This window comes from Onychostoma macrolepis, chromosome 11 (genome assembly GCF_012432095.1).
Source record: "Onychostoma macrolepis isolate SWU-2019 chromosome 11, ASM1243209v1, whole genome shotgun sequence".
Taxonomy (NCBI): domain Eukaryota; kingdom Metazoa; phylum Chordata; class Actinopteri; order Cypriniformes; family Cyprinidae; genus Onychostoma; species Onychostoma macrolepis.
This window is the reverse complement of record NC_081165.1, coordinates 19,594,772-19,613,407: the sequence shown is the minus strand read 5'-3', so window position 1 is coordinate 19,613,407 and position 18,636 is coordinate 19,594,772. Positions and strand designations below refer to the sequence as shown.

The 18,636-nt window shown below is 39.4% G+C and overlaps 1 protein-coding gene across 14 annotated transcripts in view; it reads left to right on the top strand.

Annotated features, from left to right (window-relative positions):
* The window catches only part of foxp4 (forkhead box P4), a 294,987-nt gene that overhangs the window by 208,125 nt on the left and 68,226 nt on the right, over positions 1-18,636 (top strand). For all 14 annotated transcript variants that reach the window (XM_058790704.1, XM_058790698.1, XM_058790701.1 and 11 more), the window contains one exon: positions 3,235-3,412. In XM_058790704.1, coding sequence (XP_058646687.1) covers positions 3,245-3,412 — 168 coding nt within the window. In that variant the 5' untranslated portion in view covers positions 3,235-3,244. The remainder of the gene's footprint in view (positions 1-3,234; positions 3,413-18,636) is intronic.

Sequence of the window (18,636 nt, the reverse complement as noted above, 5' to 3'; positions counted from 1 at the left end):
CTTGTTTTCAATTAGATTTTTTTTCTTCATCATATGCCATTGACTCATCTGCTTTTGTTGCATGAAAAAGCAAAAACAGCTGTCAAGTTCATTTAGGCAGGAACACCTGATGCTTTGTCTACGATTTACAGTGTTGACGTCTTCAGTAAATGGTGTTCCCTAAACAATAAAAAAGGGAGCTGGGAAAAGACAATCTACCTTTCACCTCTGACCCTGTCGGAGTACTGGAAGCTTTTAGGCCCCTCTGGGCTTGCTATTTTTTGAGAGGGTGTGAAGTGACGGCCCACCTGTATGAGATTTACCCTGGAGACCTCCGCCTCTTGGCCTACCTGGCTCAGACGCCGTCTTTTCAACCCTGCTCTCTCTGAATCCTCTGTTCCCGTGCCAGCCGCCGACTCCAACCCTGAGCACAGGAACGGAACTGCAGCTGCCTCGGGGGTAGATGGAGAGAGAATGAGAAAAGGAGGGAAAGGAGGATCTTTGCTTCGGTGTGGATGGGATTTAGTCATGAATGAGAAAAACTGTGGCTTGTTTCGCCATCTCTCCATTTCCTGATCTTGTTTGTTTTTGTGTTCCTACTTTTAATTTTTAATACGCATATGGAAAAAAATCACCAGAACTACAAAGCTTTCACTTTTTACTGCTAATATGCGCTTCTGGAGCCGAATCAGAATTCATTGCTGTCTTACCTTAGCAACTCTCAGCAACCTCAGCAATATAAACAGCTTTTAACAGGCAGTCACAGAAGTTCCCATGATCCCTTGTTGCAGCCTCAGTACTTGCAGAAACAGGATAGAGAATGAATCACCACCCCCTCCACCCTTTCTTGTAAGTGCCAAAGAAAATCTGCTGATATTAGAACATAAATGCATTGCGTTACCATGTTGCGAAGACGCTGGTCCTGGGATTTTTGTTTTATCTGTTGCAAGCTTTTTTTTGTTGTTTTTGTCCCTGAAGCAAAGACAAGTTTGGTCCCATTTCTCTTCCGTCCCAATTAAAAGGCAAACGTGCCTTTTCTTTTTACCTCGTCCTCCCCCAATATGCTCATTTTATCTCTTCGATCTGAAAAAGAACACCCACCCTTTCTGTATCCCTCACTCCCCCGTAGAAGAAAAATGCATCTTCCTCTGTTCTCACAGGTCAAAGTTCAGCTAGAGGGGCTTCAGGGGCTAAACAAGATGCGGCAAGCCTCGACATTGGCGGCTTAGATGAGCTTGCCAAAAACAATTACAAGACGCTGCAAACTTCTGTCTCACAGCCGTAATCAAAGGTTCCCTGTGCAGATTTATTGGGCTGCTTTATTTACGACCTTCCATTATAGCGGCAATATACACCCATTACGGGATATGACAAGGCTTCATGCTTGCTTACACCCCGGGCTGGTTAATATGGCAGTGATGCACTCGCTCTGCAGCTGCTCGTTCCTTCAAGTCTTGCGTATCTCAAAGAGCTTGAGACTTGCATATGATGAAAAAGAAGCTGAAGAGTTTTTTGGGATTTAGTATTGTCCCCTGCATGGTCTGGGTGGATGTAAATTAACCGCACATGGTATAGAGTTTCTCACAAGTCCACAGACAATAAAACTACCCACGTTTTTGGATTGCGCCCCCCATGATACAAGACATGCCTGCATCCTCTTCAGTCATGCGAATTTCGCGTGACTGCCTCAGTTGACAGCTTTGGGTGAAGTATATAACTCCTCAACCAGGTGCATTTAAGTGATTCCTACTGTGAACTTATTGGACCCATAAAAGCACCCTTTGAGTTTCCAAAACGTCCTGATGTAGATCTGGGTGTAGAAGCAGGTAAAGAGTCTTCTCTATCTGTGTCTTCAGCTGTTGTTGTGGCGAGCTTTACTGCACGGCGTGTACCACATGTGTAGATAATACCATTCCCACAATGCAATCGCAATGCTGGGCGTCATGTCATTGATATTTGTTTTTAAGTGAATATCTTACGGTTTTCATAAGCACGTCAATGACAAATAAGAAGGCAAGGTTAAATAAAGCAAGCAAAATGTAGTTTAAAACACCACACACATGCCAAGTTCTTAGAAATGTACTCTGTGCGTTCCTGTTTGTTTTATGTAGTTGTGAAAAATGTTTATACTATTTTCAACGTTTTAAATTAATTTCATGTAAAGTTACCAGAAACGTGTGAATGATTTTAAATATGATTTCCAAGGTTAAACGCACACAACTGATTTATTTATTTACACAAATCATTAATTTAATAAATATCTTTTTAGGGATTGTACAATATGATATTATACAGTCTGATCTAACCTTGACAAACTATTTAAAATATCACTACTTAATTTTCTTCTCAGGATCTTGATCTTTTATTGGCTTTTTTCCTTCTTTATGAATAAACATACTAATATATAAATTATATTAACTCAGACATTAAAAAACACAGAAAAGTGTAAAAAACACAGTGTATTCAAGTCATTTTATGTGTGAATTGCATGCTTAATGTATTTTTAAATAAAAATGACAGCACAATTGACATATTTCCTTTTTCTAATAATACTATACACGTCAATAAGTCACCGGTTCACTGAATCGTTCATTAATTTTGAAGGCTTATTTCTTTCTTTTTGGACTATCGTCACCTCTTAAAGACAGAAACTGCATTCCTGTTGTGTTGGAAGTTGCTTGTGTTTTTGTATGGCTGATAATAAGGTGTACGAGAGGTTGGTGTTTCTTTTGAGTACAGATTTTCTAATTGAAAGTGCTTCTTTTTCACGCTGGTGGATGTATCAACACTTTCTGTCAAAGACAAATGTCCTTCGATCAGAGCTGATGCACTGTGTTGTAAGCTTTGGTAAAAGGGAAAAGCATTGCACTCTTTCACATCACAATGCCATTTTGGTTTGACACAAGTATCTCTTCAGGCAGACCTTCGTTGCGCCTTCCTCCGCGTTTGTGTCCTTGGTTGCCATTGGCTGTTCAGAGGCTCAGGTGCTTCTTTAGGTATATCCAAATGGATATATGGCGTACAGCTTGTTTACTATGTTCTTATCAAGGTTAACACCTGTGTCACTGTATTTCTACTGCAGATAAACACTTTCTGATGTGGTTGATTGTGAATCTGTGCAATTGGTTCGTGTGTATATTTGTTTGTGTGATTTAAAAAAAAAAAAAAAACATTGCCTATGTAGATTCTAACATTCTTTCTAGGACTTCCAACAATGCTTGATGGTCAATCAGTATCTTCTTTTTTCCCCTCAAGGTGCCACGTGATGATGGTAGAATCAGCAACTGAGACCATTCGAACCACACCCTCCAATCAAAATGGAGTCAGCAGTCTAAGCAGCCAATCAGACGGCGGAGGAAGAGAGGGAGGGTCCAACGGTGACACCAATGGGGAGATCAGCCCAGTGGATTTACTGCACCTTCAACAGCAGCAGGTGTGTCTGTGTGTGTGTGTGTGTGTGTGTGTGTGTGTGTGCGCGCAAAAGACCCCAAGTCCTCTACCCAGACTTTCAGGAAGTGTGTTTAGCTGTTAGTTGTTTCTTGTGCAATTTCCACGTCTTGCGCAAACTATAAACAACCAACTATGTGAACCAAACTGTATTGCATTGGTTTCAACATCTCAAAAAGTTTATTTGTGTGGAGTATAGTATTACAGCTTGTCATTTTTCAGTCATTTAATGGGAACAGTATAAAAAATGAAAGGCATATTTCACCCTGACATTGAAATTTTGAAAATAACTATTTTATAGCCTGTATGATTTAAGTTGTTCTGTGGATTTTTTTATGTATGTATTTATTGCAAACATCACATTATTTTAGAGGGTTGTACATTTTTAATCAATTCACAAATTGAGTTTTTAGTGAGTCACACAGATCAGAATCTCCACTGAATAAATTACCCATTTGTAGCAGCCTGTGTCCCATTCTAAGTTATTATAGTTTCAGAAAACTTGAAATATTGGGCCTCACTGATGATACACAGTTCAAAATTTCTCTATTTGTGTTCAGCGGAAGTATGTTGTACAGGTTTGGAATGACATGAGAGTGAGTCAGTGATTACTTTCTTGGGTGAGCTAATCTTTTAACCAAATCTAGTCCTCAGGCTTCATATTTCCATGAGATCTTCCAGAACTGCACTTGGCGATTTTATTTACTCCTAACTGTAGTTCCTGTAGATAATGCAGACTTTACTGAAATCCTCACACTTCAGGTCCAGGTCTAGCAACAGTCTCAGCCTAGCCTGAGTCACAATAATCCTCTAAGCGACTGTTTTATGCAGTGACACGTCAGCGTGCAGAGGCTTGTGCTGTTTTTGCTCTTTGGCCTATGCGTCAGTGTCTTCCATATCCAGTTTGTCAGTTGGAATTTCCTCACTTCCCGGACTTTCTTGGCTGAAATTCTTTTTTTTTTTCTGTCCACACTCTTCCCTAAATGCATTACAGATGCAGAGGGTAACAGGACCCTTCAACCTTGTTATCAGTGACACAGGCTGCAATGTAACGCCTGTTACCAGATCCTAGTATGTCTTAATGCAACATTGATTAACTATTACTAAAAGTGGGATCTGTTAAACCAAATTATTTACCTCTCCCAATTGATTCGGCCTGGGGTGTAAATCTAAAGGCCTCTGACACTGATGTTCTCTAATATTTGTCCTCATTAACCCTCTGATGCTGGTGAGAAATGCTATTCATGTGTGTTGCGACATCTTAACCAGTGGGTGATCACCTTTGACCCTTACCCGTAATTCTATATGACCGTTCTTTTTATATAGTCATTGTGTTTGACTATATAGTGAAAGTGAAGCACTGAGTACCTCTGGAATATTTACCATGTTTTATATATTTTATTTAATTATATTTATATATTATATATATATATTATATTATATTATACGAATGAATCATAATATATAGTAAAATATTATAAAATACAAAATTATATTTAAATATTATATTTCATATTTTTATATTATATTTTAAAGCAATTATATATTTTAAAATTATTAATTGAGGCATCAAAGGGCTAAAAGACACACACACAATTTGTATTTCATGCAAATTTAAAAAATACTTCATTGAAAAACTACAACTAAATGGTATAAATCTTAATAAAAAAGGTTAGGGTCTTGATTCAATAGTTTAACCATATATGTGACACTGGACGACAAAACCAGTCTTAATTGTCAATTTTTCAGAAATTGAGATTTCTGAATAAATAAGCTTTCCATTGATGTATGGTTTGTTAGGATTGGACAATATTTGGCCGAGATGCAACTATTTGAAAATCTGGAATCTGAGGGTGCAAAAAAATCTAAATATTGAGAAAATCGCCTTTAAAGTTGTCCAAATTAAGTTCTTAGCAATACATATTACTAATCAAAAATTAAGTTTTGATATATTTATGGTAAGAAATTTACAAAATATCTTCATGGAACATGATCTTTACTTAATATCCTAGTGATTTTTGGCATAAAAGAAAAATCAATAGTTTTAACCCATACAATGTATTTTTGGCTATTGCAACAAATATACCCCAGCGACTTAAGACTGGTTTTGTGGTCCAGGGTCACATATTATCTAGTCTTTGTAAATGAAAAAGTGAAATTTTGTCTTTCAAAACAGTAATGCTCAGTCAGTTGGTTGCCAATGTGAATTTTTTTTTTGTGCCTCCTTCAGTCTGAGATCTTGCGATTCCTGGAGTTTCATAAGAATATAAAAATGGGGTCTTAGTAATCTGGCCACTGGAGTTGCTGAAAAATTGACACGAGTAACCAATGAAGTTGTTTGGAGAGTAGAGAGCTCATGAGCAGAACAGGAAAAGAGAAGGAAAGAACTTGTAAAATAACAACTACTTTGCATAGTTTTTTCTGTCACTTGAAATAAGGGCTTGAAATTGTAGTGAAAGTAATGAATGTGAATGTTTGCACTCCTTGGCTGCATCCTCTGTGAGTATGTGTGTGTGTGGAAACTCCCGCTGAGCGAGCATGGCTTCACCACACACAAGGAGGCCTTTCTTCCCAGCTCTGCAGTCTGGTGTTGGTGCACCTGTACATGGTCATGTGAGCCAAAGCCTTTAATTAGAGATAGAAATTGCCAGTTCCTTCTGCTTTAAACCATTTCCAATGTCAAACATACGGCCACCGTGGCCTCAATGCCACACTCTGTCTCTCTATTTCTCTTCCTTCCTCTCTGTCCCTCTTTATTTTCCTTTTCCACTTTCTCTCTTGTGTGCCCATACTTTTGGTCTTTGGTGGCAGCAGTAGCTCCTTATAAAAGTAATGTCCAAAACATTTTACATCACGGTTTTCATAATTCACATGTCTACAAGAAGCTGACAGCTTAACTATAACTCTATATGATAATTATGCCATCGTATGTTGGCTTTTTTGAGGTCAGAAAAAAAGCTTTTGTCTAGTTGTACACTGGAATTTAGCTGTATTTGTTTTGAGAGGCTCTCATAGTCAGTGACTTTTCTTATAATTGCAACTTTATTTCTTGTAATTTGCAATTCACAATAACAACTGCATTTTGCGTATCTGTGACATGAAAAATCTTACAATGTTACAATTTTATCTCACAATTATGAATTGTCACATTTATGAGAAATTACAAGTTACACTGAGATATTATTAAAAAATGAGATGTTATATTTGTTTTATCAGGATTTTTGGCAGCAGCATGTTATTCCATTTGTAAGTTGTCATACAATCTGACTAGAACAGTTAGAACAATATGCCATACAGAGACCTTCATTGGTTCAAATGCTGTAGTCGCTCTCTTTAAGTATTTAGTGTGGTTACTTGCCTATAAATGCATGTGTACATGCCTGTGCCAGCATTTATGTGTAGGTGTATTTTATTTCTACATGGCCTTGAGCCTTATGGAGTGAGGCTCCACACACCTGCTCATCTTCCAGTAGCAGTTTTATACATTTACTTCAGTGTTATTTGAGTTGCTCTCTACAGAAAAAAAAAAAAAAACCTGAAAAAGTCCCCAGGCCAACTGTTTGATCTGCTGTCACTATTTAATGTGGCAAATTTACTATTGCTCAAATGGTTTATTCATTTTTCAGCCTCTATAGTCACTTTATTCAAAATCAGCATCCAAATACAATGAATAGACTTTGTGACTTGTTTTTGCAACATTTGGTTTTTAGACTGAATGAAAATCACGACTTTTTTATGCAGTTTGATTGAATGACATTCCCTAACCCCTTTGTCCACTGAGATATCCCAAATGTTCTTCTCATTTCTTCACTCCTCCTCTTTTTTTTTTTTTTCTTCTTCAAACGAGATGTAAGTTTTGTGCCAGCAAGCGATGCAATGCGCCCTTTGATATGGGTGGCAACGCCATAGAAATCTGCCTCCTTTATTCCATCTCAGATGGCCATTGTTCATAAGAATCTGATGAATGAATTAGTTCATCATCAAGTTCCCTCATTTGATTATAAATGAATGGAGAGTTTGGCCTTGAAGCCAAATGACTTTAATGAGGAAGGCTCTGAAAATGGCAAAGCAAGCAGTAAAGTGTTATCATGGCAGAGCCTCCTAAAAAGTCATTTATCAAGTTTTAATGTCTTGCTCCGCTATCCTCATCTCTTACAGCTTTTTTTTATGGAGCAGGTCACTATAAAGCCCTGCAGAGATGGAGGAAGGGATTGAAAGAGATTATGGGTTGTTTCAGCAAGCCTTTCATGGAAATGTTGTGTAGATTCTTCGACGTATTGACACGTCAAGCTTTAAGTTGTACACTTTAGTGTCATTATACAGGTATCGTGATGCACTTCACAAGGTTGTTGCAATCATTTTAATATATTGAATTAAATGCATTGTCATAGAGAAGCAGACAGGAGGGTAAAATTAAAGTTATATATTTATTTTATAATATTGAAGGGGTTGTGACCATTTAAACATCCCGCTCCAAAAACAGTTCATTTGGATTTGTGAAGGATCCCAGCTTCAGGAGCTGTGCTGTGCCATACTTATTTTATTTTTGAAATGCATTTAAAAAAATATCACCTTAACCTAAGTAAACCTTAACCTTCTGTTTTGCTGTTGATTATGTTTATTGTCTAGTCTAGTGTAGTCTCTTCCTCCAAGCCCAAATCTTTCACCTGGAAGCAGCACAGTGCACCGATACTGGTTAAACACCCTGCCAAGAAGCGTTGGAGCAGAAAAACAGTCCCAGCTCCCTCCTTGCAGGCCCACGTTGTCAGAGCACAAAGCACTCTCTCCCTGGGCCCCTCGGGAGCCTGGGAGAAATCACAGGCATCTACAGACGTCAAAGACTCAACAGTCTTTACCAAACAAACAGAAGCCCAGCAGAGTGATGGAGAATGCGAGCAGAAGGGAGGGTGAGATGGCAAAGGGGCGAATGAGAGCTCTGGGATGGGTTTGAGTCCGTGGAACGGAGGCAGGCATCTCGGGAGAGGAGGGGATGGTGGGCACGGACAGATACGAGGTAGCCGAGTCAGAGAATGTAAGAGAAAAGAGTGGAGCGATGGGGGAAAGTGGGGCTGAAGTGGTTGGAGAGAGAGGGGGGGTGCAACACTGAGATGTGTCAAGAAAGGGCGCCTGGGCCCCCCTGAGGAATGTTCCTTGTCTGCTTCACAACCCCGAGACCAGCAAAACCCTTTGCTTTGTAGAAAAAAAAAAGCAAGACAGGAGAGGTAGAGGAAAAAAAACAAGAGTGCACACTAGTGGAGTCCTTATAGAATTTCATCCTCTTGTTGCACAAAGCCAGGAATCCAACCAAGAGTTTTCTGTTTTTCAATCCCCAGAGTGTTCTTCACTTCAAATGGTCCCGCTCCGCAGCCCGTCTACAGCTACTGCAGCCTGGGCAGGGGGAAATGGCCCTGACAGTCCCCTCTGCTGCTCTTCATTTCTTTAATAGGGAGGTCTTATCTCTCTCTCGCTCTCTTTAGGGATACAGTAGACCTGTGGTTTCGCTTCAAAGCGACAATTTAGATAGGATGTGCCCCAAATGGTGCGTAGCAGGTTACAAACATTGATGGGTCCAGACCAGCTCTCTTGAAGCACCATGTCATCCATCCTTACTGCTAGTATGCTGTTTAGTATCAGGAGAACCAATTTCCCTTGAAGTTTTTCAAGTTCTTCAGAGTACATTTTGTCCTGCTTTGTGAGTGATGAGAGTGACATTGATGTGAAAGCAATCAGATATATGGGTATTAGCAGGTGGTCGATAAAATGGGGAAAAAATTCATAAGTTAGCAACATTTCTAAAGATCACAGGCCTCATTTATAAAACACATATTTGATCGTAAATTCAATGCAGGAAAAAAATCATGTTTATGAAGTGAAAAACTGATGTGAAACTTTTTACGCGTTACGCTCTTCAAACCACATGCTGGTGAACTGCACAGACACCACTCACATGTTCACTTTAGAAATTTTGAATATTATGTTTAATTTCTATTAAGTTTTTGTTGTTGTTGTTGTAGTTTTTTTTTTTTGGTGAGTCTCTGGCCAAGTTTTACTCTAAATGCGGCCTGTCAGAATGATGGGCCGCTTGGAGACCTGATGCTCCGGAGCTTCTCTCAGATCAGTTTTGACCACTTCTGAGTTTTGGGTTAAACTCTCAGGAGGAGTGAGAAAATGAGCAACTGCTTCCCTAATTAGTGGAGAGTTGAGAAAGAGTAGTGCGGAATGAAGATGTGAAACACACCAGAGATAAAAAAAAAAAAAAAGACAGCCAGACTCCTCCTTTAGGCACAGACAAACACTGACAGCTTAACATTGGTTATGGTTTGGAGCTGATGCATATGGAGACCACATCGTTGTAAAGCTCAGGCTCTTTTGATCAGATGGTCTACTGACAGGAGATAGCAGATGATTTCACTGTCTATCTCACTTCCTCTTCTCTTTCCCCATTCACTTAACATTTAAGTCTTTGACTTTTTGGGAAAATAGATTTGTGTTGAGGAGTAATGGGTCATATATTTACTTGATGTACGTTTAGTTAAATGTTTTACATTGGATTTATCAATACATTGAAAGATATTTTTACATTTTAATTGTATTTATCCTCATTTATCTATGATTTTAATGAAAAATAAACAGATTAAATTAAAATGTAGTCTAAAAATTATGTAGATATTATTTTATTAAGTATTCAGTAATAATAAATGTTGAATAAATAACTATAGCTTTTTTATAGTTTTATAATTGGATCATAAGTGTTCCTATTTCTGTGTTTTCTCATGTCCTTGGTCTATATCGTGAAGAACACTTGATGGTTTGTCTTCCTGTAGTCATTATCATAACCCACCCCCGCTTTTTATGTTATTACAACTCAGAATTACTCATGTCCGTGCCCGTGTGACGTTTGCTTTACTCTTTGTTTTCTCTGGCACTGTCCACCATTAAGAGGCCATAATGGACTCTGCAAATTGGTTGTAATGGTAGCTTTAATTAAACTGTCCACAGCGCAGATGGAAAGAGCAGATAAAGGCATATAGATCTCAGATGTCTGGACAGATAGGCCATATTGAGTCGGCTATCCTGATGGCAGATCATAGGTACCTGTAAGGCAGTCTAGACTCTCTAATTGGGTTTCTGCGTGTGAAATGCTAAGCACGATGAGATGGGAAGTTTGGATGGTTTGACAGTCAGGGTGTTTGGCCTCTCTCCCGTCTCATTACCGTCAGGAACGGCCTTCTGTTCAACACTCGGTGGACAGTAATGGTCGTATCACATCTTCTGTGTGAAATGAAGCTCATTTGACCAATTGCAGCCCATCATGTCAGCGGTCTCAAGGCCTTGGGCCCGCTAGCACGAACAGAGCCACTCTTTCTCATCTTCCCTTCAAGCGGCTTAAGTCTAACGAACAAAAACGGAGGGAAAGGGGAGGGAGAGACTTAAATACAGGGATCATATCCCTTTTAGACAAGGATGCTAGGTGATGGGGGCCAGGCCAGAAGCCAGCTTAATAACATCCAGTAAATCGAACATTGTCAGCCCATTGAAAGGTGTCATCGCTTAAAAGCATTCCGCACTTTTAATTGTGGCCTGTCTCATTGTACAGAGGTCAGTGAAAAAGAAAGGTCAAGCTGGGTCACGAAACGCTGGTGGTGACCGAGGTGCAAGGGTGAGGGGTTTTGGGGGGAGTGTTAAGGGAGGGTAGTTGCCTAGCATCTGTGGAAAACCTCAATAGATGCCACAGCAATACAAAAAAGACCTCCGGCGTGCTGGTTTCCTGTAGTACTATTGAAAAGCTGGTCTGGCTTTGAGCTTCTTACACGGTTAAGAAAGTATTTGAGAGGACGTTTCTTTATTTGTTTTGTTGTGTTCTCTCAAAGCTCACGGAATGAGGAATATATGCTCTTTGAAAAGTCGATTTTAGCTGGATAACATACCTTGATAACTAATGTTTTTGTTCTGGTAAAACTTTTTGTTTCGTTTGCCGCCAAAGTCGCTCTCTAGCATTGGTAACACATGCACATTTCTATAAGTAAAGGTTTATACGAAGCATAATGTATTTCACATGTGCTCAGAGATGTTTCATATTCTTCATCTAATGATTTTTTCACACATTGAGTCCTAATTCAGGAATGTGGGAATGTCATATTTATGGGACGATAATAAAACTAATTTATGGCTTTTCCAGAGAAACCTTTGAGAAGGCTAAAGTGGGACGCCGTTAGTGCACATTTACATACGTGTGTGTGCTGGTATGCTTCTCTCTCTGTGTGGAGTCATTTTAAGCCAGCTGAAGTTACATTAGGAGCAGTTGTGGCAATGCACAGTCGCCTCTTCCTGCGTCTATCCAGTGTGTCTGTCTATCCAGAGCATCTCAGAAGGACTGCCAGCACAGCTGGGCTCAGATCAGTTCCAAACATACAGCCAGACCACAGTAGCACTGTCAACCAACACAGATCACATTTACAATAATGATTCACAAACTCATATGGAAATAATTGCGACAACAAAAAGATGTGAAATTTGATTTCTGGTGATGTGTTGGTTGAAAGAATCAAAGCAATACATTTATTTATTAATTTATTAATGCATTTATTTATTAGTTTTTGTATTTATTTATTTATTTAATAAATTAATATTAATTTTAGTTTTGTTTATTTCAAAGCAAAAGTAAACATAGGACAACTGTGTAATTTCATGTGATATTCACCTTCTACAGTTATTTTTGGTTTAAAAGTCTAAAAGCAAACTTTCCTCTATGTATTTAAAAAAAAAAAGATGTTATAATGTAGATTATAAATATTGTAAATATTAGGATAACATGCTTTACAAAATAATTGTGATTTATATATTTGCATAGGGTCGTGCTCTAAAGTTTTATTTATCATTTTTATCCATCATATTTTCACCTTCTGACTCACAAGCTGTTTAGTCTTTTGTTTTTGGCAAACATGCTCAAACATAATAGATTTGCACCAACAAACACTCACTTCCCACTGCCTAAGTGGTGCCACAAAGCCACCTTTTATTTCCATGCCTGTAATTTCCACGGCCTGGGCAGTTCATAGACAATACATGAAGCACATCAAGCATTGACCTTCTTCTAGTCACCATGGCGATTATGAAAGATTCTCAGCTGGATACTAATGTGTGGGCATTTGGAGGTATAACTCCCTCAGAGCTGATTGACAAACCACTGGGGAGGAGAGAAAGGAAGGAAAAGGAAGGGGACAGAGAAAAAAAAAGAGGGCAGGAGAATGGATTTAGTGATTCGGAGAGAGCTGTGAGGAGTGGGAGGGGGAGATTTAGGTAATAGTTGAAGTGGAGAGGAATTGAGGAAGGATGGAGAGAATGAGGGGCAGAAGGAGGAGGGTGACAAGGAGGGAATTTCAGTTTGGAGAGTTCGTGAGGCAGAGGGAGGGCTTCTTTTACCCTGAGTACACTTCCTACTGGACTCCATGTCAGGAAACAGCAGCCATAATTGACGCTAATTGTCATGTGTTTTTGCTGTCTCAGCTTTAATCAACAGATGAGGTGGAAAGAGAGTAAATTGTTAAGGACTGGTGCTACTTCTAACTTCTTAAAGGAAAAGTTCCTCTAAAAATTTAAATAGTCAAACCCCTATAACTTTACTTCATTACATAAAATAAAGTCCAAAAGACTATTTTAGTAGTCGAACTTTGGAGGTCAGTAAATAAAATAATAATGCTATAATAATAATCGATGACAGGATTTTATTAGTTAGTATTAGTTAATTAAATGTCAATAAAGACTGTTTCAAGGCTTTGTATTCATCCAAAAATCCCAGGGGAAAAATCTTGAAAAAAAAGGAAAAATTATCACTCTTTCCAGAAAATGTTGAGTAGAACAAGAGTTTTCAACATTAATAATAATAAGAAGAAATGTTTCTTGAGCACCAAATCAGCATATTAAAAATGATTTCTGAAGCATCATTTTACACTGAAGGCTGGAGTAATGATGCTGCAAATTCAGCTTTACCATCACATAAATTACATTTTAAAATTTATTAAAATAGAAAACTGTTATTTTTAATTGTAATAATACTTCAAAATATTTTTTTACTGTATTTTTGATCAAATAAATGCAGCCTTGGTGAGCACACATCTACATAATGGGTATTATGTTAGGAGTAGCCTAAAATTCAAGTCATTATTGACTGAAAATCTTGCACATTTTCAAACCAAATATGACATGATAAATTTAAATATGCAAATGAGCAGAATGGCTTTTTGGATCACCTGGTCAAAATTTGTTGCCATTTTATGGAAAAAAGCAGCTTTGACATTCATCAAAATACCTTATTTTTGGTTCTACAGAAAGAGAAAGTCATATGGTTTTGATACAGGTGAACTATTCCTTTAACCATGGTGAATACACACACACACACACACACACGTACGTACTTACTAAGCCCAATTTCCTTGCCTTCAATGCCCACTTAGAACTCTGTATAGTGCTGTGTAATGCAGAGGCCTAACCTTACGCCATCCCAGAAGCCCCCGCTCTGTGCTCGGGATAAGAGACCCCTCCACTCTCCATCTCTGCCCTCCCAACGGCCCTCTCCAGGCTCCAAAAAATGGAGAACCCCCAGGGGAAACAAAAAGAAGACGAAGAAAAAAAGCAAAAGAAATATGCACAGCGCCACTCTCAAAGTTGTTGCCCTGGTAACTGGTGAGGGCGAGGGACTGCAAACAATGAAGCCAGATCCCTTTTTAAGTGTTGCTAATTAGCTTGCCTCCGCTTGCTCTTTGTGTTTGCCATCTTAAAAAGAGACTAAAGTCAACAGGGAGAGGCATCGGGGGAAGAGAAGAGAGAGAATGTTGGTTTCTATTTTTCTTCTCCTTAATAGCCAAGGGTGGGGATAGAAGCGAGATGAAGGCTGCATTGTGCCGAGCGACACGGATTGATGATATAGATTGATGCTACTGATGTAATTGAATATTGATGAAGAACATGTGAAACCTGCAGCTGGTTCGGTTTTGTTAAAGGTTTGCCGAAAGAAAGTGTGTTTGCTTTATCGTATTCACATGGTGCATCGTTGTAGAAGATTTTGAGTTTTGGGAAAGGACACTACAGTAGTTGCTTAAAGACACGAGATGAGGCCTCATAGCACTCTGTTTCCTCTCAGTACAATTTATTCCCTCCTAACTCCTCTTCAAACCTCCCCACTCCCGTTTAAACACAGATGGCAGAAACTTTCTATATGCTGTATGTTCTTTCTGGTTATTTTCTGAAGATCGGTGTCGCTTTAGCCACTACTAGGTGTGAAATTAAAATCAAACTAAAAAACTTGAACTTTATTTTTCTTAGTTATTCTCCAAGCTAGCAGTTTGTAGTGCTCCTCTGTTTTAACAATACACCGCATGTGTCTTTTCTTCTAGCTAACTTGCTTTTGGCAACATCCTGAGCACATATTAATTTTTTCTTTATTAATAATAACAAAGAAATGCATCCCATATGTCTGGTTTGGATAGGAAGCCCTGCTGCCAGTTAGTGCTATCCTCATCATGGTCAGTCTGTTTAGCATGTGTTTGTAGGAGGATGGTTTTGGATGGTGTCCCATTGGGCTAGGTCATTGAAGCAGTGACTCGCATTGAACCCCAACACCTTCGTATTGCCCTGAACCGTCCCTGCAGACCAGCTCCAAGATCTTGAAAAGCTCTCAAATACGACAAGACCTTGAAAGTCAATTTTTGCTTATTAGTTTTTGCAGTCCGCACAGCAGAGAGAGGTTGAAACCCTATCAAGTAGAACTTTGTTTGGCTGCCAGAAGGGCGGTGTTAAGAAAACCACAGCAAAACTGCCGTGCAATTGCCATCAATTAGCCGGCTGTGCGGCTGCCGAGGCTGGAGGATTTCGAGACGACCCGTATCCTGAACTCTCCAAGCTCTCTCTCTCTTTCTTTCTCCAAGCTGTCTCGGTGTTGAACTCTCGCTAATGTTGTGGCCCTCAGCACTACAAAGTGAGCTCACGGTGCCAACAACGAGGTAATGATGCCCAGAGAGCCCAGCCATAGTGGATTACACTTCCTCTTTCACTCTTTCAGTATGGGACATGGGGATAAGTTACCGCCGAGAGAGACACCAGGTACATATGAGCTCATTTGAGCCTCTTTCACCATTCGCCTTCCCCTAATGAGTTCAACAGCCATGCAATCCTCACAAACTTTTTCACAGTTTTCAAAAACAAAATCTCTCTGACATCCCAAACGCTGCTGCTGCTGCTGCTATCGTGTTGCAGCTCATATTTACTTTCTTTCCAGCAGGCTTTTTGTTTTAACATTTTTGGGGACTTAGAGGTGAGCAACGCACATCTGGAAAGCAGCAGAGGCAGCAAGTTTCAAACAGGTCCCCTTTGTGAAAAATAGGATGTGAAAAAAACCAAAGCGGTCAGGGTTTTCAAACATTACAGCATATTTTGAAGTTTTTTCCTCCCTTAGTTTTATTTTTTTATTGCCTTGGCTCCAATTCACCCTTTCCTCATTTTAATGGCCGATGGGAGTCTGCTGTAGACGTTTAAATTTTAAGGTTTCGCCGTAGCCTTTATATTGCGGAAACATTACATTAAATGGCAAAAAGGGACAGCGGCGGGTGTTTTTAGATGATTTCGGCATTGAATTATTCACTCGATTTCGCCATTTTCAGATGCATGTTCTAATGGATTTGAACAAAAACAAATGTGACGAGTGACTGCGAACCACACGATGGAACAGGAAGTGGCAAATTAAATCCAGCTTGGGCCAAAAAGCAGCGAGAGGGAGGGAAAAAGGAGAGAAATATGGTCAGAAGTGCAGTTTATTTGTAACCCACCGTGAAATTGGACAGCTCTGCAGGCTTCGACTGTAATGAGTCATGGGGACCAAGTTAAGATCTACGAAACCTTGGCCCGGGCCTGTAAACCCGATCCTGTCGAACAACCCACACCTCATCCCGTAGCCCGGGGTGGACAGCTGCTAACAGGCCCAGTATGTCTGTCTGAAGCCGCTGTAGACGAAGCTCATTTGGTCACCAGCTGTGTTGGAGCGTTCCAGCATTAAAATAGAGCAAGTCTGGTTCTCCGGCAAACAATAATTCATCCTTTAGTAATTATTGGTGCGGATAGTCTCTCTGGAAAGTTAAGTTCATACTGGCCAGGCCAACACTCCATAAGTGACGGTGCGTAACGCTTTCGATCGCGTGGACAAACACATCTGCGGTGGTAGATTCCTCTGGCAGCTGACAGTGATGCATTTGATACATTACAAGCAACCGCTACCGAAAGCCACGCTTCACGTAAATATGCCATTCGGATACAAAGCAATCCCACAAGTTGTCACACTCGTGAGTAATAAAGCGGCTGCCGTCAGGAGTGGCGAAAGGAAAGGAGCGGGCGCATTGTGCGCATGTAGTTACTCAGAGTTTGAAGAGGTTGTACAAGCAGGTATGATTATTTTTGCCAAATCCCTTACATGAGTGACGTTTTGGATGCCAGCTTGCATTACATCTGTGAAACTTTTCTTTCATCTCGCCCCTCTCTTCTTCTTCTGTTTCTCTCATCCAATGCAAGCAAACAGAAACAGCTCAAGTCTTCATTTTTAGACACATTACAAGGAGAAAGCTGAACTTCCTAATTCCAGGAGGATCAAGCCCCAAACCTCAAAAGAAGCAGCTTTTGGAATAGCTTTACTTTTCCTTTAAGGTTGAATGGCACCGGTTGGGGGAAAAAAGGACGCCTTTGTCTTCCTCTCTCCGCTCCTGATTTGGAGGTGGCTATCATGCAGGGTGCATGCTGAACAAAAGCACCCGAGTGTAACAAGTCTTCCCAGTTTGTACCGCTGAAAGAAGGTTAAGTTTGGTTCTTTTTTCCCCTTGGTGCGACGCAGGATGATGTTTTTTTTTTTTTTTTTTGGAGCAATGTTCACATTCCAGTCCCGCCTTAAACACCGTTGATGTTGAGTGAGGGGAAAATAAGCTTTGGCTAGTTATTTATGAACTGCCATTTTGTAAATTGGAAATATATTCTGTCTTCACACCCTTAAAATAGACTTTTTTGTGGCATGTTTGGGTTTGTTTGTAGAGCGTCTGACCACATCTGTCTGTGCGTGTGGTTGTAGCATGAGGTAGGTAACATTACTCAGAAGAGCACACCCTGTTGCTTTCCTAAACAGTGTGAACAAATTACAGAGTACATCTGAAAAGTGTTTTTTTTCTTTTTCGTTTTAATAGAAAACTGACCTCACCTATTTACATTTAGTCTAAAATCTCACCACGAGGCGCTGAGACACTAAAATTTGTTAGACAATATTGTGTAGATGATTTTTTTTTTGTTTGTTTATGATAATGCATTGGAAAGAATGATCTTTTTAATATCTCAGTTGTTTCTCCTACACCGCAAAGAGATATAGAAAGCTCAGATTTTTCTCCTGTGTAACAAAATCTATGGTTTTCAGTATTAAAATTTCTCATAAATTATTTTCCATTTGTTTGCTTTTTTTTTTTTTTGTGATCTGATTTGTTCAAATTATCCTAAGGAATTTTAGTAGAAACATCTGAGATAAGGTTTGATACTTAGATAAAAGACAACTCCATTAAGTCTCCTGAGCCTTTGTAACACTGGTTGCTTTTTGTTTTCTCATCATGTCTCTTTTTTTTATTTTTTTATGAAGAAGTTAGGACAAAAACATTGTTGTGTCAAGTCACAGTGTGTGACATAATACCTCAAAGCAGCTTCGAGTGCGGGTAAATATGCCATTTGGCAGTAAAAGCCAGAGTGTAAGTGGAGCATGTTGACAGGGGTTTATTTAAGAATGAATTAAAAACGCAGCACCGCGGCCCTGAAGGAGGCCACCACTGTTACTTCGTTGACCTCTTCTAAAAGGGTCCTCGCTAGCAAACTATAAATAACTGCACATCATATCTAACTCTGATTGGAGGTCAGCATCGAGGTGGGGGTTTGATTGGTCGAGTGTGGCCAGCAGCAAGATCTGTTTCATAAAGTTGATGTGGACAGGCCAATAGGAAAGACAAATGACATCTATTAAAGATCTCAAATGTTTCGCCTAGAATGCAAAGAGATTAAACAGACAACAATTGAAACTTTTTCTCAGAAAAAGACTGGTTAAAGTCTCAGTAATCTCATGTGTCTCATCAGTTTTAGAAAAGAACAATGTCTTAGACTGTGTTCTGATTTCAGTAAGGTCTGTTAAATATCTCATTTCTT